The 22522-nt window shown below is 48.9% G+C and overlaps 2 protein-coding genes across 2 annotated transcripts; one reads left to right on the top strand and one right to left on the bottom strand.

Moving 5' to 3' along the window:
• GP6 (glycoprotein VI platelet) lies at positions 1235-12279 on the bottom strand. Its single transcript, XM_005692977.2, has 8 exons — positions 12246-12279; positions 9542-9577; positions 9167-9424; positions 7617-7901; positions 6258-6311; positions 4595-4654; positions 2975-3025; positions 1235-1473 (listed from the first exon to the last, which is right to left on the bottom strand). The coding sequence occupies exons 1-8, from the start codon at positions 12277-12279 to the stop codon at positions 1235-1237; spliced, it is 1017 nt and encodes a 338-aa protein (XP_005693034.2).
• Positions 21253-22299, top strand: LOC108638095 (translation initiation factor IF-2-like). The gene has a single exon (XM_018063238.1). The coding sequence runs from the start codon at positions 21253-21255 to the stop codon at positions 22297-22299; it is 1047 nt and encodes a 348-aa protein (XP_017918727.1).

Genomic DNA, 22522 nt, shown 5'->3' with positions numbered 1-22522 from the left:
TAAGAAAAGAAAAAAAATCACAGATTAAGTAATTACCCTGATGCTAGGAAAGATCAAAGGCACAAGGAGAAGGGGGGTGCCAGAGGATGAGATGGTTGGATGGCATCATCAACTCAAAGGACATGAATCTGAGCAAACTCCGGGAGACAGGGAAGGACAGGGAAGCCTGGTGTGCTGCAGTCCATGGGGTCAAAAAGAGTCAGACACGACTTAGCGACTTATCAACAAGTAATTACTCCCTATTTCTTCCTTGCCTCAACCCCTGTCAACCACCAGCCCATCTTCTGTTTCTATGGATTTACCTATCCAAACCTTTAGGATAAGCTTAGGACTTTGGACTTTTTTTCTAATATAAAGGCAAGTCATTAACATACTGCTTATAATTATTATTATATTCAAAGGGGAAAGAATAGAAGACCCAAAAGCCTGAAAGAGTCAGGTACAACCCAAGAAACAAAAAGATGTTTTCTCAGACTGTAGCTTAAGACAGTGTTAGCATGAGGGTTACATTTGGGGATAACCAAACCAAAAAAAAAAAAAAATTAAGGAACTGATTCACTTTCCTGCATACCAGAAACTAACACAACATTGTAAATTAACTATATGTCAATAGAATTTTTTAAAAAAAGCACAAGGCAGGTGGGCAACGGGGACACATGGGAGAGTTTTGGGCAGAGGATGGATTGGGTCAGCTGTGATTGTCAGAAGTCAATCCTCAGTGGGGAAAAGAGGGTGGGACGAACTGAGAGAGCAGCCCTGAAACACATACCCTACCACGTGTAAAACCGATAGCCAGTGGGAATTTGCTGTATGACACAGGGAGCTCAAACTGGTGCTCTGTGACAACTAGAGGGGTGGGAGGTGGGAGGGAGGTTCGAGAGGGAGGGAACATGTGTATACCTATGGCTGATTCAGGTTGCTGTATGGCACAGACCAACACAACACTGTAAAGCAATTATCCTCCAATTAAAAATAAATAGAATGAAAACAAAATTAGTCCATCTGGAGGGACTTCCCTGGTGGTCTAGTGGTTAAGACTCTTCTTTCCAATGCAGGGGGCGTGAGTTCAATCCCTGGTTACAAAACTAAAATCCCCACATGCCTCGCAGTCCACCCCAAAAAAAAAAAAAAGGCAGTGAGCAAGACAACAGGGAGTAGACTGTGGCTCTCATAGTCCACTCACGCTAGGTCCCCTCCCCACTCGCATGACCAAGAGGCAACCAAGCTTGAGATTCTAGTGACGGAAGCCTCGGTTGTGACCATCTGGTCGACCCCTATCCTGACGACCCTTTGGTTTCTGGGTCTGCGGGAGGGGTGGGAGTGGCCTGTGTACAGCTCTGATCCGGTGCATCATCGGAGGTTTCCTTCGGCTGTGCCAGTCTTCTGCCAGAAGCCCCACCAGGAAAATTAGAATCACAGCCCCAAGGCATATCCGGGCCAGATTGCCCTTGGTGTAGTGCTGGAGGGCAAGACCTAGAGAAACAAGAAGAGACAGGAGCAGATGATAAAAGCCCAGCTCCAAGGGGACTTCCCTGGTGGTCCAGGGGTTAAGACTTGACCTTCCAATGCCAGGGATGCAGGTTCAATCCCTGGTTGGGGAGCTAAGATCCCTCAAAGCCAAAAAACCAAAACATAAAACAGAAGCAATACAATGAAGACTTTAAAAGTGGTCCATATCCAAAAAAATAATGATAATAATCTTGGGGCTCCCCTGGTGGTCCAGTGGTTTAAAATCTGCCTTCCAATGCAGGGGGACACAGGCTGGATCCCTGGTCAGGAGACTAAGGTCCCACATGCCACAAGCCTGTGAGGCTTGACTACTGAGCCCAAGCACCACTACTCGAGAGAAAACCACATGCCACATCAAAGATGCCTCAAGCTGCAACTAAGACCCAGCCCAGTCAAACATAAAAATCATAAATAAATAGTAAACAAACAAACAAACAAAGCTCCTCTCCAGAACCCACGCCAAGCCACATACTGGGTTTGTCACAGCCAAATCCTTCATCTGAAAACCTATTACTCTCTACTAGCTAGAAAAGCTATGACAAACCTAGACAGCATATTAACAAACAGAGACATTACTTTGCAAACAAAGGTCTGTCTAGTCAAATCTATGGTTTTTCCAGTAGTCATGTATGGATGTGAGAGTTGGACCATAGAGAAAGCTGAGTGCTGAAGAACTGATGCTTTTGAACTGTGGTGTTGGAGAAGACTCTTGAGAGTCCTTGGACTGCAAGGAGATCAAACCAGTCAACCCTAAAGGATATCAACTGTGAATATTCTTTGGGAGGACTGATGCTGAAACTGAAACTCCAATATTTTGGCCACCAGATGCAAAGAACTGACTCATTAGAAAAGACCCTGATGCTGGGAAAGATTGAGGACAGGAGGAGAAGGGGACGACAGAGGATGAGATGGTTGGATGGCATCACCAACTCCATGGACATGAGTCTGAGCAAACTCCAGGAGATGGTGAAGGACAGTGAAGCCTGGCATGCTGCAGTCCATGGGGCTGCAAAGAGTCAGACACAACTGAAGAATAACAAGCTAGGATGCCAACCTCCTTCCTCAAGGATTCCTCTTGTCTTCATCAAGCATCAGGACTAGATAAGCCCCATTCTTTGAGTAGCATGTCTTCCACTCACCCCCTCACAGGCCTCTGATACAACTTCTCCCCACACACAGACACTACCTGGTGGTTTGGCTGATTGTGGAAGAGAAGACTATCATAAGGGGTGGTGCAGAGATGAAATTTCCCTTCTTCTGACCTTTTAGATAATCTCCACCTTCACACTGGTCTTTGCCCAATTCTGAGCTCCATATGCTAACACTACTCCTCCCCTTCTTAGCTGACACACCAGAACCCAAGACCAGAGAGCTGCAGCTTCTTTGCAGGGAAAGCACCCAGTTTGGGGTAAAGACATGGGCTAGAGGGGGCAGGAAGTTGGTCCAGAGAAGGACACTTACTCACCAGTTGGAGGGTCTGACTCCTTTGGAAGGACAGTGATATTCCTAGAAGCTTCTGGGAATCAAAAACAATAAGTGTGAAGAGGTGGAACCATCTCTTCTACCCCTGTTTCTACCCCAATCCTGAACAGCTGCACTGAGAGGCAGAATTCCAGGTTTATAAGAACAGTGTGAACTACAAAGGGCTTCTCTGATGGCTAGGTGGTAAAAAAAAATTAAAAAAAAAAAGCCTGCCAATGCAGGAGACATGAGTTCAATTCCTGGGTTGGAAAGATCCCCTGGAGGGGGAAATGCCAACCCATACCAGTATTCTTGGCTGAGAAATCCCATGGACAGTGGAGCCTAGTAAGCTACAGTCCACGGGGTTGCAAAGAGTCAGACATGACTGAGTGAGTCAACAACATGAACTGCAGAGTCAGAGTGTTTGGATTGGAACCTCAGACTCATCACTTATTAGATGTGGATAGAATGACAATGTTAGTCACTTAGCCATGTCTGACTCTTTGCGACCCCATGGACTGTAGCTCATCAGGCTCCTCTGTCCATGGAATTCTCCAGGCAAGAATACTGGAGTGGGTTGCCATTGCCTTCTCCAGGGGATCATCCCGACCCAGGAATCAAACCCAGGTGTCCTGCATTACAAGTAGACTCTTTACCATCTGGCAAATGACTTAACAGCTATGGGTCAGTTTTCCTACTCCTCCTGAGAGTGACTGGGGACCAAGAAGGGTTTTGAACATAGGATGGAGAAGAATCTCCTCAGAGTCTTGGAAAGAACCTGCTGGAATCAGGAACCTAAAGTGTGTGGACCCCATGAAGATAGCTAAGGAATCCTCAGGGAATCTGCCAAGGTTTTCTGTCTTGAAGGAAAAGGAGACTCTCCCTAGAGAAGCCGAGGGCAAAGAGCACAACAGTGGGAGGGACACCTAACTGCACTGGACTGGAGGATGTACTGTGTCCAGAGAACTACGATCTATGCGGGGCTGAAGCACAGGACCGTGCCTGGAAGCAGTGGGAACAAGGCTACACACATCGATCAGAGCCAAGTTGGAAGAGCACACCAACGGGATTTCCCTGAGGGTCCAGTGGTTCAGACCCTGCACTTCCAGTGCAGAGGGCGTGAGTCTGATCCCTGTTTGATCCCATGCAGCACAGCCAACAAATTAAAGGAAAAAAAAATTCAGAACTTACTACCCATGTAGAAGAGTTCTTGTGGCAACACACTGAGAGAAAGTCCAAAAGAAAAAAGAACACCACAGTGCTAGGGACGGGAGGGAGGCTCAAGAGGGAGGGCACGTGTATAGCTGGTTCACGTTGTTGTACAGCAGAAACCAACACGTCATTGTAAAGCAGTTGTCCCTCAATGAAAAGTAAATTTAGAAAAGAAGAGCACAGTGTAGGGATGAGTAATGGTGTCCCCACGGCAGCCTCGGTGCCGCCATCTGGGAAGCAGCCACGTTTCCCAGAATGCTCCTCTGCCCCCGAGCTCAGGGCCCATCTCCACCCGACCCTCGCCCTCAAGTCGAGGACTTTCCTGGGAAGAGTCAGGTGGTTTTGAGAAGCAGCCTGAAAGCTGCCAGCCTCAGATGACGGAAGGGCGAGCTCTGAGTGCCTGGTTACTCACCAGTTGTGGAGGCTTCCTTTGCAATCGAGTGATTCAGTTTCCTGGAGGCTTCTGTGAATTCTAAGCAAGACGATTATAAGAAAGTGGGTAATGCCAGGTCTGTTCCGTGAGTCCCTACTCCCCTCGCCCCTTCTGAGCTCTCCAATCTTCCTGGAACTCCTTCATCTACCACACACTGCACAGACACGGAGGAAAGACAAACTCAGAAAGCCCAAGATAAACCCGTCTTCTACTTCTGAGTGGCTTCCTGAGAAACAGCTCCATTCATCCGCTGATGGACATTGGGTTACTTCCACGTTGGGGCTGTTGTGAATTCTGCTACTATATGAACATTCACATACAAGCTTCTGTGTGAATACACTTTTTTAAATTTTCTTGACTGTATATACTGAGGGTGAGGGCTTCCCTGTTGGCTCTGCGGTAAAGAATCTGCCTGCAATGCAGGAGACCTGGGTTCAATCCCAGGTCCAGAAAGATCCCTCATACTGTGGAGCAGTTAAGCCCCTGTGCTACAACTACTGAGCCTGTCTGTGCTCTAGAGCCTAGGAGCTGCAACTACTGAAGCCCACGTGCTCTACAGCCCATGCTCCGAAACGAGAAGCCACCGCAATGAGAAGCCCGTGTGTCGCGACTAGAGGGTAGCCACCGCTCTCCACATCCAGAAAAAAAGCGCATTCAGCAGTAAAGACCCAGCACAGCCAAGGACAAATAATTTTTTTTAATTTTCTTTGAAAAAAGGTAGCACTATTGATTCATGCAACAACTTGGAAAAATCTCAGGGGTATTATGATCAGTTCAGTTCAGTCGCTCAGTTATGTCCGACTCTCTGCAACGCCATAGACTACAGCACACCAGACTTCCCTGTCCATCACCAACTCCTGGAGCTTGCTCAAACTCATGTCCGTCGAGTATTATGATAAGGGGGGAGGGGGTGGAGACAATCTTAAAAAAGTCCCATGTTGTATGATTCCATTTATATGTAACATTATCAAAATGATAAAATTAAATCTAGGAAGAACAAATTAGCCAGGGGTTAGGGATCAGGTGATGGCACCCCACTCCAGTACTCTTGCCTGGAAAATCCATGGACAGAGGAGCCTGGTAGGCTGCAGTCCATGGGGTCGCTGAGGGTCAGACACGACTGAGCGACTTCACTTTCACTTTTTACTTTCACGCATGGAGAAGGAAATGGCAACCCACTCCAGTGTTCTTGCCTGGAGAATCCCAAGGATGGGGAAGCCTGGTGAGCTGCCACCTATGGGGTCGCACAGAGTCGGACACGACTGAAGCGACTTAGCAGCAGCAGCAGTAGCAGGGATCATGGGAGGGGAGAGGTGTCTACAAAGGTGCGACCTTGAGAATATCTTTGTGAGGATGGAATAGCGCTTTTTGTTTTCTTCCCTTGGAACAGTATTTTGAATGCAGTGGTAGGTATGTGAATCTTTGTGATGAATCGACATAGAACTATACGTATATATTGTGCCAATGTCAGATTTCTGGTTTTTCTGTTGTGCTGTAATTATGTAAAAAGATCCCCTGGAGGGGGAAATGGCAACCCCCTCCAGTATTCAAGTAAATCGAGAAATCTAGACTAAGAGGGAAAGGATAACGGGGTCCCTGTGCCTGTATACCACAGACACAGGGTGAATGCTCCGAAACCTACCTGTTGCAGTGGAAGGTGGCTCCGTGGGCAGCCAGGTGGGGGTCACAGAGGCCCCTGAGAAATCAGAAAAAACAAAAGAGAGAGGGATCTGTGCACTGTTATGTGTGGTTCCTGAGCAAACCCGTTTCCTCACCTGGAAACTAAAAGTACAGACGCTTCCACCACTGGACTGTGGTGAGTCTTAAACAGCGTTTGAAAGGCGCACCTAGCACATTCTGGAGCTAATGAATGACGATCCCTGCAGCTGCCTTCCCTACTTTCCAAACTGCAGTCCTGTCCCTTCTTCTGGATCCCTGTGACCTGCCATCTTACAGATCCTGGGAACAAAAGTGGCTTTTGTCTCCTGGGAACCAGATGAGGAGGCAAAAACCATGGACTATGTCCAGAGAAAGACAGGCATCCTATGTGGGGACAAATGGGGACTGCCAAGGGAGAAAACAGCCCCTTTCCTCTCCCATGACCCTTGCTATCTGCTTGTTTACCCAGACCAATCACCCAGGCATTATTCCCAGGCAATAATACCCAGGCACTATTCATAGCATTCAAATTAAAACAGAATTAAATTTTCCTTTTCCTGGCTTTCACTTTCTCCAGGCTTCCACTGCAAGGGTGCAAGCTCAGTCCCTGGTCAGGGAACCAAGATCCTGCATGCCGCAAGGTGCAGCCAAAAAAAAGAAAAAATACATAAATTAAAATTTTTAAAACTGATTAATTAATGTAAAAGTGAATATATGCATGTATATGTATATACACATGTAACTCATTCGCTTTGCTGTACACCTAAAGTTAACACCATATTGTGAATCAACCACACGCGTGTGTGCTAAGTCACTCCAGTCGTGTCCAACTCTTTGCAGCCTGGTGGACTGCAGCCCACCAGGCTTATGTGCCCATGGGGATTCTCCAAGCACAAATACTGGTGTGGGATCCTCCAGGGGATCTTCCCAACCCAGGGATCGAACGTGAGTCTCTTACATCTCCTGCATTAGCAGGCAGGTTCTTTACCACTAGCACCACACTAGCTGAGAAGCCCTGTAAATCAACTATACTCCAATACACATTTTTTAAAAAATAGAAAATCCTGGGCTGGGAAGACCATCCTGGATTATCTGAGTGGGTCCAATTACAAAGGTCCTTAAAAGCCTAAGAGCGAAGCAGGAAGGTGGAAGAGTCAGAGAGAAAGAGAAAGATTAGAAAATGCTATGAAACTGGCTTTGATGATGAAGGAAGGGACCTTGTACAGAAGCACCCAGACACTCAAACACCCTCCAAAGCCTCTGACTCCCCATGCTCCCTCCCCTGGAAACTTCCATCAGGGACTGCCAAGGCTGGAAAAAAGGTTTTGTCTGTACCCCTGACCTGTGACCACAAGCTCCAGGGGGTCGCTGGGGGCTGACCACAGGTATGGATGCACGCTGGAAAAGCTATAGCATCGGTAGATTCCGCTGTGGGCGGCAGTCACCGTGACGATGGGGAAGTCTGCCCGGTACCACCTCTCTGGTGTCTTGAAGGGCCTGGTGTCCCCCTCCTTGTAGAGAGCAAATTGGTCAAAACCATATTGGCTCTGACAGCGTAGAGTCACGGTCACTCCTGCGGGCACCGCCGTGCTGGGCTGGGCTGAGAGCGAGGGCTTGGGGAAAGTGTCTGGGAAAGGAGAGAACTTTAGTATTAAAGACGGTGGCCACTGTGGAAAACAGTATGGAGGTTCCTCAGAAAACTAGAAATAGAATTACCCACCATATGATCCAGCAATCCCTCTCCCACATACCCAGACGAAACTCTAGCTCAAAAAGATACACGCACCCTTGTGTTCACAGCAGCAATATTGACAAGAGCTAAGACATGGAGACAGCCTAAATATGCAGCGACAGAGGAATGGATAAAGAAGACGCGGCCCATATATACGATGGAACACTACGTAGCCCCAAAAAAGAGTGGAATAACGCCATTTGCAACAACATGCCATGTGCAACTAGAGACGATCACACTAAGTGAAGTAAGTCAGAGAAGACAAATAGCACAAGATATCAATTACGTGTGGGACCTAAAATATGACACAAAGGAGCCTGTCTATGAAATAGAAACAGACTCGTGGACACAGAGCACAGGCTGGCGGTTGCCAAGGGAAAGAGGGTTGGGAGAGGCACGGAGCGGGAGGTGGGGGCTAGCAGATATAAGCCTTTACATATAGGATGGATAAACAACAAGGTTCTACTACTGTACAGCACAGAGAACTATATTCAATACCCTATGATAAACCATATTGGAAAAATATTTTTCAAAAAATATATATATAACTGGAGCACTTTGCTGTACAGCAGAAATTAACAGCATTGTAAATCAAGTATACTTCAATTAAAAAATATTAAAACTGGGGTGGGGGGGATAAAAGAGAGAGAGAGAGGTGGTTAAAACTCCACCTTTCCATTGAAGGGGCCAGATGGTTTGACCCCTGGATGGAAAACTAAGATCCCACATGCCCCAAGGGTGTGGCCACAAAATAAATATTTTTTAAGGCATAAACGTGGCTAGAGGGGGACACATTTTTTCCTCTCGTGTCAGGCTTGGCTGTGACTTGGAATGGCAATCTAGGAATCTGTCTTTATTTAAAATTGTGCTATTGTGAACATCCTAGATTTTTTGCATTGATTTGGGCTGGGTTTTTTTAATATTGCATTAACATATTATTTATGTGGGTTACTGAGTTTGGGGCACCTTCCCTAAATTTGGCACTCAAGGCCAACGTCTTGCTTGCCCCACCCTAATCCCAACATCCCCACCCCCCTCCCTCGCCCCAGGACTTTGGGTTTAGGGTCTTCATCACCCCCCCACTCTCACCCTCTTGTCGCCCAGACAGAGGACCTCGCAGCCCTGAGACTCCACGTCCAGCCCCGCCCACCCCCGGTTACCAGTAGCAACCAGCTCCAGCTGGCTGCTGGGAGGGGACCAGCGCATCCCTATCTGATAGGAGCAGCGGTAGCGGCCGGCTTGGTCTCTTTTCATCTCCGAGATGAAGATCTCCGCCTGGTCAAAATACCTCCCGGATTTCAGCTTCTCCAGGCGGTACAGGTCTGCACCCGGAGGCCCCTGGCAGCGAATGGTCACTGGCCTCCCCAGGGGCACGAGGGAGCTGGGCAGGGCCTGGAGGGAGGGCTCGGACAGAGGACCTGGAAGCGAAGCAAATCCTAAAGAAGCTCAGCTTCCGACAGAGCCATCCCGTCCCGGGCCGTCCCCTCTCTCCTGCCCTCTCACTGGCTGAACCCAGAAGACGGATCTGGACTCACCTTCCGGAGCGCATATCACCTGGCCCAGACACAGCCCTGGGGAAAGAGCAAGCGACCAGTCACCAGGACGTCGTGTGAACCCACATCTCCTGCGTGCTGCACACTGAGCTGACAAACTTGCGTGCATTTGCTTTTTTTAATTGAGGATATAGTTGAGAGTCCCTTGGACAGCAAGGAGATCCAAACAGTCTATCCTAAAGGAAATCAGCCGTGAATATTCATTGGAAGAACTGATTCTGAAGCTGAAGCTCCAATATTTTGGCCACCTGATGTGAAGAGCTGACTCATTTGAAAAGACCCTGATGCTGGGAAAGACTGAAGGCAGGAGGAGAAGGGGACGACAGGGGATGAAATGGTTGGATTGCATCACCGACTCGATGGACATGAGTTTGGGTAAACTCCGGGAGTTGGTGATGGACAGGGAGGCCTGGCGTGCTGCAGTCCACAGGGTCCTAAAGAGTCGGACTGCCTGAACAACTGAACCGAACTGAACTGATAGTTGATTAACAACCTTGTGTTAGTTTCAAGTATTCCCTTTCTTTTGTCATCATTGTGTGTGTCTGTCTTTTTTTTTTCAAAGATACACAAGCACATGATTGACATGAAAGCAGCCAACCTGGGACGTCTCTGGTGGTCCAGTGACCAGGACTCTGCCCTTCCAATGCAGGGGCCCAGGTTCGATCCCTGCCCAGGGAACTAAGATCCCACAAGCCCTGTGGCATGGCCAGTTAATAAAATTAAAAAATAAACACAGGGCTCCCAGTTAAATTTGAATTTCAGATAAACAACAAATAATTTTTTTTTTTGCACGGTATATCCCATGAGGTCCATAGTCCTGCAACTGGCAGGAGGTAGATTTAAACACTAGCAGCACATTTTTGCAGTAAATCAGGTGGCTCTGGTGCTAACATTGCTTAGTTTGTATTTGAGCCTGTCGCTGCATGAGTTAAACAAGTTACTTAATCCCTCTGGGCCTGTGTTCTCACCTGTGAGATGGGAATAACAGGAGGCCCTGCTTCATCAGGTTGCGATGGGGATTAAATGAGTGTCTATTTAGAAACACAGAGTAGGGCCTCCCTGGTGGCTCGGCGGTAAAGAATCCACCTGCCAGTGCAGCAGACACGGGTTCGATCCCTGATGCAGGAAGATCCCACGTGCCCGGGAGCACTGAGCCCGTGTGCCACAACTACTGAGCCGCTGCTCTGCAGCCTGGGAACCGCAACTGCTGAGCCCCAGTGCTGCGACTACTGAAGCCTGCGGGCCCCGGAGCCTGTGCTCCGCAGCAAGAGAAGCCACCGCAATGAGAAGCCTGGGCGCCACAACCGGAGAGGAGCCCCCCTCACCACAGCTAGAGAAAGCCCGCGCGCAGCAGCAAAGACTGAAATAAAAGCACAGAATAATGCGTGTGTAAGAGCTCTGTGAGTTCTTTCAAGGGTGGATAAAGGCATGAGTGACTGAGGGGCAGTTTGTCTTCACAGTATGCACTCTTATCTCCGATAACACAACTGCTCTCCCTTCCTGCTTAGCCCCTGTCCTTTCCGTGATAAAATTCCTTTGAAGAAACAAGGAAATCATGCGCAGACGTGCCCAGAATAGAGCTTGATAAGAAGGAGACTTAAAAAACGCATCTGAGCCTCCCCCCCAGTCCTATTACAGGAGACTCTTACTCCAGTGTTATTGAGATTGACTGACAAATAAAACTCTTACATATCCCAGGTGTATGGCGTGATGACCTGTAAAATAATTACCGCAATCAAGCTAGTTAACACATCCGTCACCTCACATAATTAAATATCTTTGGGGGTATTTTTCTGGTGAGAAATCTAAATTTCAGGTACGTTCTATAGAACGGTTAACTGTTGTCACCATGTTATGACTTAAACCCCCAGAACTGATTTCATCTTATAAGTGGAATTTTGTACCTTTTGACCCATATCATCTACTTCTCCATTACCCACACCTCCAACCTCAACCGCTTGTCCCCAACCCGGGCAATCACCAAGCTACTCTCTGCTTTTGTGGGTTTGACTTTTTGAGACTCCACGTATAAGTAGGATCCTGCAATATTTGTTTACCTGGCTCATATTGCTTAGCATAATACCCTCAAGGTCCAATCACATCGTCACAAACGGCAAAATTGTTGGCACCAGACCCTAAAGGGATATTGGCAAGCTAAATCTATAATCTAGCACTGATATCAAATCCACCTCAAATAAAATTTAAAGTTATAAGGCAACAAGGACCTACTGTAGAGTACAGAGAGCACTATTCAATATTTTGTAATAACCTATAAGGGAAAAGAACCTGAAAAAGAATATATATACATACATACATACATGATATATATGTGTGTGATTCACTTTGCTGAGCACCTGAAACTAACACATTGTAAATCAAGTAGACTTTAATTAATTAGTTAATTAAAAACAAAACACTATGGTGTAGTGGGAAAAGGTTGCAGCCCAACACTCTGAGACCCGTATTCATTTATCAACCCAGCCACGAATAAACTAGAATAATTCACACAAGCAGCATCTCCCTGGGTCCCAGTTTGCCCACCCAGCAAATAAGTGAGGTGATGCCTGTAGGTCACCTCTTGCCCTGAAAGTTACCTCTTGCCCTGGTTCAATTTAAAAAAAAAAAAGTAACATTCTTTGTCTCCTAGCCCAGTGCCTGTCCCTCAGCATTTTCCAGAATGACTCACCAAGACAGAGGAGGGCAGACAGGACTGGGGACATGGTTCCTCGCCTGTCCTGAGCTCTGCAGCCCAGGAGGGAAGCCTTGGGTGGGGGCTGGAGCCGGACACAGGGTGCGATGGTGGGGGTGAAGGGCCCTCTCCTCCTCCCCCGTCAGCCTGGCTTTCCCTAGTTGGCACTCATCAAGCCGGAGCCATAGTGTGACTTGCACTCAAGCTCCAGGCAGCCTGGCTTATCTCCTGCTGCCAGCCCAGGGTCCCAGCGCGTCTGCCTCGTGAGGCATCATCTGTGTTCTGCTACTACCAGTAGCCCCTTACATTCATAAAGGGGGCTCACAAATCAAAACCCCAATGGGTCAGTGAAATCCATAGAGTCAGAAAGTACACTGGGGACTTCCCTGGTGGTCCAGTGGCTAAGACTCTGAGCTCCCAATGCAGGGGACCCCCGGGTTCCATCCCTGGTCAGGAAACTTGACCCCACAGGCTGCAACCAAGACCTGATATAGCCAAATAAATTAACTTTTTAAAAAGAAAGAGGAAAGTACATCGGTAGGGCTTCCCTGCTGGCTCAGTGGGAAAGAATCTGCCTGCCAGCACAGAAGTTGTTGTTCAGTCGCTCAGCAGTGTCTGACTCTTTGCGACCCCATGGACTGCAGCACTCCAGGCTTCCCTGTCCTTCCCTATCTCCCAGAGCTTGCTGAGACTCATGTCCATGGAGTCGGTGATGCCAACCATCTCATCCTCTGTTGCCCCCTTCTTCTCCTGCCCTCAATCTTTCCCAGCATCAGGGTTTTTTCCAATGAGTTGGTTGTTCCCATCAGGTGGCCAAAGTATTGGAGCTTCAGCTTCAGCATCAGTCCTTCCGATGAATACTCAGAGTTGATTTCCTTGACGATTGACTGGTCTGGCCTCCTTGCAGTCTAAGGGACTCTCAGTAGTCTTCTCCAGGACTCTTGATATTGCTTGGCCCATTCAGACAATCCAAGATCATCTTCCTCCTTTGACACGGGCTGTTAGGGACTTGAACCCATCATCCACCTCGCTCCTCCTTTGCCCTGTAAAGTAGAAGGTTCTGTGGATTAGGATGTGAACACCTTCAGGGGCACCCACTTTTCTGCCAACCACACTGGTCTTTACAAAATCCTTAAGCAAAGATCCTTTCTGCTTAAGAGGAATCAGCTTCACCAGGGTTGTTGGCAAGCAAATCAACTGAAAATAACAGATTTTTAAAATCACAAACTCCCCACTATCTGCTTTAAAAAAAAAAAAAACTTGGGGTGTGTTAGCAAGAAGAGGGGTTGGAATTCAGAGTCTGATTCCACGGCCCACTCTCTTTCTGGGGGAGGGTTATAGATCCTAATGTCCATGAGAACCTCTGACTGCACGGAGATTTGTCTGTTACATACATGCAAGCAACCTGCAGCCCACAGCTGATGCTAACCACAAACCTTCACAACCAACATCCGCTTCCTTTCTGAAACTGAGAAACCCCAAAGACCACAAGCGTGGAGTCACACATCAGCTTCACCTTTGACTGCTACTCTGAAGGCTTTGAGGTGGTTCACAAACCCAGCTACAACCTTCAGACGGACGGAAGACGATCAAACCGATCTCCAACAAGAGGGCGCAAAACAAAACCCAAACCCGCCGAAGCAGCCCAGAGAGGAGATGGTGGCAAAGTTGTGCATGGACCCAGGGCGCATCGTGGAAGGGGTGCTCGGGTGGGCTCTTCACCACGAGAGACCAGGCCGGGGTCACATCCTTCATGCTGCCCTTTGGGGCTTGAGAACCGTGTCAGGATGGTTTGGGCTGCCGATCACGGGACATGAAGGGGTTGAGCTGACCTGACGTGTGCACACAACCGTGTGTAAAATAGATGGCTAGTGGGAAGCTGCTGTGTAGACAGGGAGCTCAGCTTAGGGCTCTGTGATGACCCAGAGGGTGGGATGAGGGTGGAGGGAGGTTCAGGAGGGAGGGGATATATGTATATATGATCCGCGTTGTTGTACAGCAGAAGCTAACACCACATTGTAAAGCAATTATATTCCAGCTTTTTAAAAAGGGTTTAAGCTGAGCTGACCTTCACCCCAGGCAAAAGCCAGAAGGAATTCCATTTCACAGAAGTACAAGCCCAGGGGTGTGGCGGGCTTTGGGTTCAGTAACATCCCGAGGATTCCACCTGCAAGACTCGGGTCCAGCAATTACTGATGTCACCCCAAATCAGGTCACTGTGGTAGGCTGAACGAAGGTGCTTCCCCCAAATGATATGTCTGGGCCTCCCCCCAGTACCTGTGAATGGAGCTAATTTGGAAAAAGGGGTTTTTTTTAAGATTTTTTTTTAATGTGGAGCATTTTTAAAGTCTTTTTTGAATTTGTTGCAATATTGCTTCTGTTTTTTGTGTTCTGGTTTTTTGGCCCCAAGGCATGTGGGGTTTTAGCTCCCTGACCAGGGATCGAATCCCCACCCCCTGCATTGGAAGGTGAAGTCGTAACCACTGGACACCAGGGGAGTCCCCGGAAAATGGTTTTTGCAGATGTAAGTATGGGTGTTGAGATGAGACTGTCCTAGACTACCCAGGCGGAGCCTAGCTCCAAGCGTCCTCAGAAGAGAAGACAGAGGGCAGACGAAGAGGAGATGAGGGGAGGGCGGGCAGAGGCAGGGATGATGCAGCCCCAACCCAGGAGTGGCTGGAGCCCCAGAAGCTGCAAAAGGCATGAGCCTCTGAGGGTGTGTCCCCATCCACCCCCGCCCCTGGCTCTGACACCTTGAGTTTGGACGTCCGGCCTCTGGAACTGTGATCAAATACATTTATGTTGTTCTAGGTCACCAAGTCAATCAAACCAATCAATCCTAAAGGAAATCAACTCTGAATATTCATTGGAAGGACCAGTGCTGAAGCTGAAACTCCCAAGAGTTTGGCCACCTGATGCGAAGAACTGACTCATTGGAAAAGACCCTGATGCTGAGAAAGACTGAAGGCGGGAGAAGGGGACGACAGAGGATGAGACGGTTGGATGGTATCACCAACTCAATGGACAGACTATGGGAGATAGTGAAGGACAGGGAAGCCTGGCTTGCTCCAGTCCATAGGGTCACAAAGAGTTGAACACAACTTAGCAATTGAACAAGTCATCAAGGTGATGGTATTTGTTACAGTGGCTGGAGGAAGCTAACACAATCTCTTTGGTGGAGGGTCAGGAGGTGGCTACCACAGCCAGTTTGGGCCGCTTGCTTTCTTGTGTGTGTGTGTGTGTGTGTGTGTGTGTGTGTGTGTGTTGTCCAGTGAGGGAGAGAAAAGTGCTTCTTTTTCATTCATCTAATTGGGCTATCTTAACTCCTGTGCTGATTTTACGTGCATGCTAAGTTGCTTCAGTCCCGTCAGACTCTTTGTGACCCCATGGACTGCAGCACGCCAGGCCTTCCTGTCCTTCACTAACTCCCAGAGTTTGCTCAGATTCATGTGCATTGAGTCAGTGATGCCATCCAACCATCTCATCCTCTGTCGTCCCCTTCACATTTTGCCTTCAATCTTTCCCAGCATCAGGGTCTTATCCAATGAGTCAGCTCTTCGCATCAGGTAGCCAAACTCTTGGAGTTTCAGCTTCAGCATTGGTCCTTCCAATGAATATTCAGGGTTGATTTCCTTGAGGATTGACTGGTTTGATCTAGCTGTCCAAGGGACTCTCAAGAGTCTTCTCCAGCACTTTAAAGAGATATCTGTGCACCCAACTCTGTCTTGCCCTCTTAGTCCCTGAATGATGTAACCCAACAGTTCTTGACTGGGGTGATTCTGTCCACTCCCCAGGGGTATCTGGAAACATCTGAAGACATTTTCTGGTTGTCCCACAATCGGATGGGGCATCGTGCCAGTGACACCTAGTGGGTAATACACAAGACAGCTCTCTCCTCCCTACTTCAGAGAACCACCTGGTCCAAAGGAACCTATTTACAAAACAGAAATGCTCACATGGAAAACAAACATATGGTTACCAAGGGGACAGCAGGTGGGGGTGGCGGATGAGCTGGGAGTTTGGGATTAACATATACTTACTACCATCGATAAGACAGGTAAACAGGGACCTCCCTGGCGGTCCAGCAGTTAGGGCTCCAGGCTTCCACTGCAGGTGGCGCAGGCTGGATCAGGGAACGAAGATCTCACATGTCACACAGTGCAGCCAGGAAAAAGGGAGGGATTACAATAAAAAATTGGTAAACGAGAAGGAGCTGCGGTACAGCACAGGGGACTTGACTCAATGTCCTGTATTAACAACAACCTAAAGGGAAAAGAGGCTGGAGAAGAATATCTGTGTGAATATAAGAATGGGTATAGATATGCATAGCTGAATTGCTGTGCATACGCCTGAAACTAACAACATTGCAAATGAACTATGCAAAAAGAGAGAGTGAAAGCGTTTGTCACTCAGTCAAATCTGAAACTTTTCAATCCCAAGGACTGTAGCCCGCCAGGCCCCTCTGTCCATGGGATTCTCCAGGGAAGAATATTGGAGTCAGGGTGGTTGGGGTGGGGGGGGGGGTGTCAGGAAAAGGAGCTCAACTGAAAAAAAAAAAAAAAGACTACTGGAGCAGGTTGCCATTCCCTTCTCCAGGAGATCTTCCTAATCCAGGAATCAAACCCTGGTCTCCTTCACTGCAGGCAGATTCTTTACCACTGAGCCACCAGGATCCTTCAGCTACACACACATATATTATTTACATGTTTAATTACATACATCTATGGTACCAAAATCAGATTGATTATATTATTTGCAGCCAAAGATGGAGAAGCTCTATACAGTCAGCAAAAACAAGACCAGGAGCTGACTGTGGCTCAGATCATGAACTCCTTATTGCCAAATTCAGACTTAAACAGAAGAAATGGGGAAAACCACTAGACCATTCAGGTATGACCTAAATCAAATCCCTTATGATTATACAGTGGAAGTGAGAAATATACTTAAAGTACTAGATCTGATAGACAGAGTGCCTGATGAACTATGGAATGAGGTTCGTGACATTGTACAGGAGACAGGGATCAAGACCATCCCGAAGAAAAAGAAATGCAAAAAAGCAAAATGGCTGTCTGGGGAGGCCTGACAAATAGCTATCAGAAGAAGAGAAGTAAAAAGCAAAGGAGAAAAGGAAAGATATAAGCATCTGAATACAGAGTTCCAAAGAATAGCAAGGAGAGAGAAGAAAGCCTTCCTCACCGATCAGTGCAAAGAAATAGAAGAAAACAACAGAATGGGAAAGACTAGAGATCTCTTCAAGAAAATTAGAGATACCAAGGGAATATTTCATGCAAAGATGGACTCGATAAGGGACAGAAATGGCATGGACCTAGCAGAAGCAGAAGATATTAAGAACAGGTGGCAAGAATACACAGAAGACCTGTACAAAAAAGAGCTTCATGACCCAGATAATCACAATGGTGTGATCACTCACCTAGAGCCAGACATCCTGGAATGTGAAGTCAAGTGGGCCTTAGAAAGCATCACTAGGAACAAAGCTAGTGGAGGTGATGGAATTCCAGTTGAGCTGTTTCAAATCCTGAAAGATGATGCTGTGAAAGTGCTGCACTCAATATGCCAGTAAATTTGGAAAACTCAGCAGTGGCCACAGGACTGGAAAAGGTCAGTTTTCTTTCCAATCCCAAAGAAAGGCAATGCCAGAGAATGCTCAAACTACCGCACAATTGTGCTCATCTCACATGCTAGTAAAGTAATGCTCAAAATTCTTCAAGCCAGGCTTCAACAATATGTGAACCGTGAACTTGCAAATGTTCAAGTTGGTTTTAGAAAAGGCAGAGGAGCCAGAGATCAAATTGCCAACATCCACTGGATCATTGAAAAAGCAAGAGAGTTCCAGAAAAACATCTATTTCTGCTTTATTGACTATGCCAAAGCCTTTGACTGTGTGGATCACAATAAACTGCGGAAAATTTATGAAAGAGATGGGAATACCAGACCACCTGACCTGCCTCTTGAGAAACCTATATGCAGGTCACAAAGCAACAGATAGAACTGGACATGGAACAACAGACTGGTTCCAAATAGGAAAAGGAATACAGTGAAGAGATACCTGTATATTGTCACCCTGCTTATTTGACTTCTATGCAGAGTACATCATGAGAAACGCTGGGCTGGAGGAAGCACAAGCTGGAATTAAGATTGCTAGGAGAAATATCAATAACCTCAGATATGCAGATGACACACCCTTACGGCAGAAAGTGAAGAGGAACTAAAGAGCCTCTTGATGAAAGTGAAAGAGGAGAGTGAAAAAGTTGGCTTAAAGCTCAACATTCAGAAAACTAAGATCATGGTATCTGGTCCCATTACTTCATGGCAAATATGTGGGGAAACAGTGGAAACAGTGTCAGACTTTATTTTTCGGGGCTCCAAAATCACTGCAGACAGTGATTGCAACCATGAACTAAAAGACACTTACTCCTTGGAAGGAAAGTTATGACCAACTTTGATAGCATATTGAAAAGCAGAGACATTACTTTGCCAGCCAAGGTCCATCTAGTCAAGGCTATGGTTTTTCCTGTGGTCATGTATGGATGTGAAAGTTAGACTGTGAAGACAGCTGAGTGCTGAAGAATTGATGCTTTTGAGCTGTGGTGTTGGAGAAGACTCTTGAGAGTCCCTTGGACTGCAAGGAGATCCAACAAGTCCATCCTAAAGGAGATCAGTCCTGGGTGTTCTTTGGAAGGAATGATGCTAAAGCTAAAACTCCAGTACTCTGGCCACCTCATGTGAAGAGTTGACTCATTGGAAAAGCCCCTGATGCTGGGAGGGATTGGGGGCAGGAGGAGAAGGGGATGACAGAGGAAGAGATGGCTGGATGGGATCACCGACTCGATGGACATGAGTTTGGGTAAACTCCAGGAGTTGGCGATGGACAGGGAGGCCTGGCATGCTGCGATTCATGGGGCCGCAAAGAGTTGGACAGACTGAGCGACTGAACTGGAACTGGATGGTTATAACTGAAAGTGAAGAGTCGCCTCCCAAGGCTGGCGTGTCCTGACCCCGCCCCTGCAGTCTGCAGTCAGCGTTCTGCTCAGCTCATTCCAGCCGTATCCATCTTTTTCTGCTCATATTTTCTGGGTGCAATGCCAGGCTCTTTCCCTCATCAGGGCTTCAGGGCTGAGTGTGCTGCTTTTCCTGTGTAAATATTTCTGACCCACACCACCACTCCAAAGAAAAGTTCACTGAAACAATTTCATTACAGAGATCTGTCAGGTAATACTCCATATTTGCATTTCTCTAATAATTAGTGAAGCCATGTCCGACTCTTTGCGACCCCACAGACTATACAGTCCACGGAATTCTCCAGGCCAGAACACTGGAGTGGGTAGCCTTTCCCTTCTCCAGGGGATCTTCCCCACCCAGGGATCAAATCCAGGTCTCCTGCATTGCAGGCGGATTCTTTACCAGCTGAGCCACAAGGGAAGCCCCAATAATTAGTGATGCTGAGGGTTTTTTTTTTCTTTTTCATGTGCTTTATGTCCATATATATGCCTTCTTTAGAGAAATATCCATATAGAACTTTGACCCATTTTTCTATTGGGTTCCTTGTATTTTTGATAATGAGCTCATGAGCTGTTTGCCTGTTTTGGAGATGAATTCCTTGTGGGCATCTTCATTTGCAAACATTTATTTCCCATTCTGAGGGTTACCTTTTTCTTCCAGTGAGGTTTTCCCTACAGTCCATAAGGCTTTTAAGGGCAGTAGGTCCCTTCTGTTGACTTTTGTTTTATTTTTCTTTCCTCAAATAGGAAGTCACCCAAAAGGAAATTGCTGCAATACATGTCAAACCATAGGATGTCTATATTTTCATCAAGGGTTGAAGAGTCATCATTCTTCCATTTCGCTCTTTAATTGATTTGGAGTTTCTTCTTTCTGTATGGGAGAAGTGTGGTGACTTCAATCACTTTTTATTGTTTAAAGAACCTCCTCCCTGACCTCCATCCTGCCTGTTAACAATCGACATTGACAGCATCAGTGTAGGAGGGTTCCCCTTTCTCCACACCCTCTCCAGCATTTATTGTTTGTACACTTTCTGACAAAGGCCATTTAACCCGTGTGAGGTGATGCCTCTTTGCAGTTTTGATTTGGGTTTCTCTAAGATTTCATGGTGTAGAGACTGTTCATGAGATTTTAAAAAAAAAAAAAAAACCAGTGTGAATGAAACAGACCTCTGGAGATTGGCCTCTGGACTGTCTGCTGTTTAAAATTCTTTTTCCAGGACCTAACTGAGGGCATTATTTGAGGACAGGTGTTTTTTCCTTACATCCCTGCAGGCTTTGCCAACAAAGGTCCATCTAGTCAAAGCTATGGTTTTTCCAGTAGTCACATATGGATGTGAGAGTTGGACTATAAAGAAACCTGAGCATCAAAGAATGGATTCTTTTGAACTGTGGTGCTGGAGAAGGCTCTTGAGAGTCCCTTGGACTGCAAGGAGATCCAACCAGTCCATCCTAAAGGAAATCAGTCCTGAATATTCACTGGAAGGACTGATGCTGAAGCTGAAACTCCAATACCTTGGCCACCTGATGTGAAGAACTGACTCATGTGAAAAGACCCTGTGATGCTGGGAGGGATTGGGGGCAGGAGGAGAAGGGGATGACAGAGGATGAGATGGCTGGATGGCATCACTGACTCAATAGACAGGAGTCTGAGTAAACCCCGGGAGTTGGTGATGGACAGGGAGGCCTGGCGTGCTGCGGTCCATGGGGTCGCAAGGAGTCGGACACGACTGACTGGCTGCACTGACTGACCGAGGCCTGCCAGGTAGTAAGTGCCCTGCCGGGCACAAGCGGCCCAAAGTGGCCACAAGGCGGCAGCATTTCTTCCGGCTCCACGTGAAAGTGATGAAAGTGTTAGTGACCCATGGACTGTAGCCCGCCAGGCTCCTCTGTCCGCGGGCTTCTCCAGGAAAGAATACTGGAGTGGGTTGCCATGCCCTTCTCCAGAGAAGCGAGCACGAGGAGCCGGGCGTGCCGGGCGTGGGTCGATGCTCCACAGCGGAAACCCACGAAGTGAGGAAGGGGGAGGACGACCACCGGGGGCCCGACCCACCCGCCCCGCCCGCGGCGAGGACGACCGACCGCCCACGTGGGTTCCCGAGGGGCGCAGCGCGCCGCGGCGGCGTGGAGGAGCGAGGGGGCGACCCCGCTCGTGGGCCCGGCGCGGGTCCGGGGACGGCAGACGCGCCCTGGCGTCCACCCGCCGAGGGACCCGACCCGCGCTCGGGCGAGGCCACCGGGACTCCCCTCGCCCAGCAACGCCGTCGGCGGACAGAGGGCAGCTACGCGCAACGCAGCGGGGCCGGGCGGGCGGGGAAGCGAGACGCACCGGGGCGCGGCCCGGGGATCGGCAGACGCACGGACCGACGGAGAGGGGCACCGACGGCGGAGGCGGTGGGGCCCGGGGCAACTGGAAACCGCCCGGACGCAGTCGGCCGCCGGCCCGCCCCGGGCTCTCAGCGCCCACGGTCTCAGCACCGGGTGGGGGCGCTCCCGCGGCGCCCACCGCTCTCCCGCCGCGTCCCCGCGCCCCCACCGCCCTCGCGCCACCCGCCGGGCCCAGCTCCCCGCCTCCTCCCCGAGGGCCCTCCGCCAGGGGACGCCAGCTGCAGGGAGGCCAGGGACGACACCCAAGGCCCCGGACAGCGGAGGAGCGCGGGCGGGCACCCGTGCAGGGCGGGGGGACGGCGGGCAGCGAGGGCCGCGGGGCCGGGCCCCGAGAGAGCGACACGGCCGGGCCGGCAGGACAGCAAGCGCGGGCCCCACCGCCACACGCGGGGGCGCTCCCGGGACGCCGGCCACCCCCCGAGCCCCCACGCCCCGGCCCCGCCGCCCGGCCCGCGTGCCCCGCGCCGCCGCGTGCAGCGGAGGGGCCCGGACACCGTCCCCGCAGATCGGCGCTCATCGAGCCCGACCCCGAGGCTCACGTAGAGGGAGGGGGCCCAGACCCCGGCCGCCGCACGCTCGGGGAGAGGGCCGGCGAGGTCATGCTCCGCGCTTTTGGGGAATTGCGTTTTTCTTTTCCTTTGGATTAGAGTCGATGCCTGCTGCTCTGTTTTAGGTTGACAAGAACTTGATCCAGTTCTATGTAGAGGTGTATCTGTTCTGTTCTTTTAGGGGTCTTTCCCATGCCGGCTCCATCAGTGTGTTCAGTAGACTGCCCTGTGCTATTCAGCAGGGTTTTCGGGATTGTCTCTTTGATATCTAGTAGTGTGTATATTAATGGCACCCCACTCCAGTACTCTTGCCTGGAAAATC

The sequence above is a fragment of the Capra hircus genome, chromosome 18, assembly GCF_001704415.2.
Source record: "Capra hircus breed San Clemente chromosome 18, ASM170441v1, whole genome shotgun sequence".
NCBI classification, from domain to species: domain Eukaryota; kingdom Metazoa; phylum Chordata; class Mammalia; order Artiodactyla; family Bovidae; genus Capra; species Capra hircus.
Note: the sequence above shows the minus strand (reverse complement) of the source record. Positions and strands in the feature narration are given on the sequence as shown.

Coding starts and splice junctions, on each gene's coding strand:
- GP6 (XM_005692977.2), bottom strand. CDS start 12,279: ATGTCCCCAGTCCTGTCTGCCCTCCTCTGTCTTG. Junction 9,578..12,245: donor GTCTGCCCTCCTCTGTCTTG/GTGAGTCATTCT, acceptor CTCTTTCCCCAG/GGCTGTGTCTGGGCCAGGTG. Junction 3,026..4,594: donor AAAGGAAGCCTCCACAACTG/GTGAGTAACCAG, acceptor TTTGATTCCCAG/AAGCTTCTAGGAATATCACT.
- LOC108638095 (XM_018063238.1), top strand. CDS start 21,253: ATGCTCCACAGCGGAAACCCACGAAGTGAGGAAGGGGGAGGACGACCA.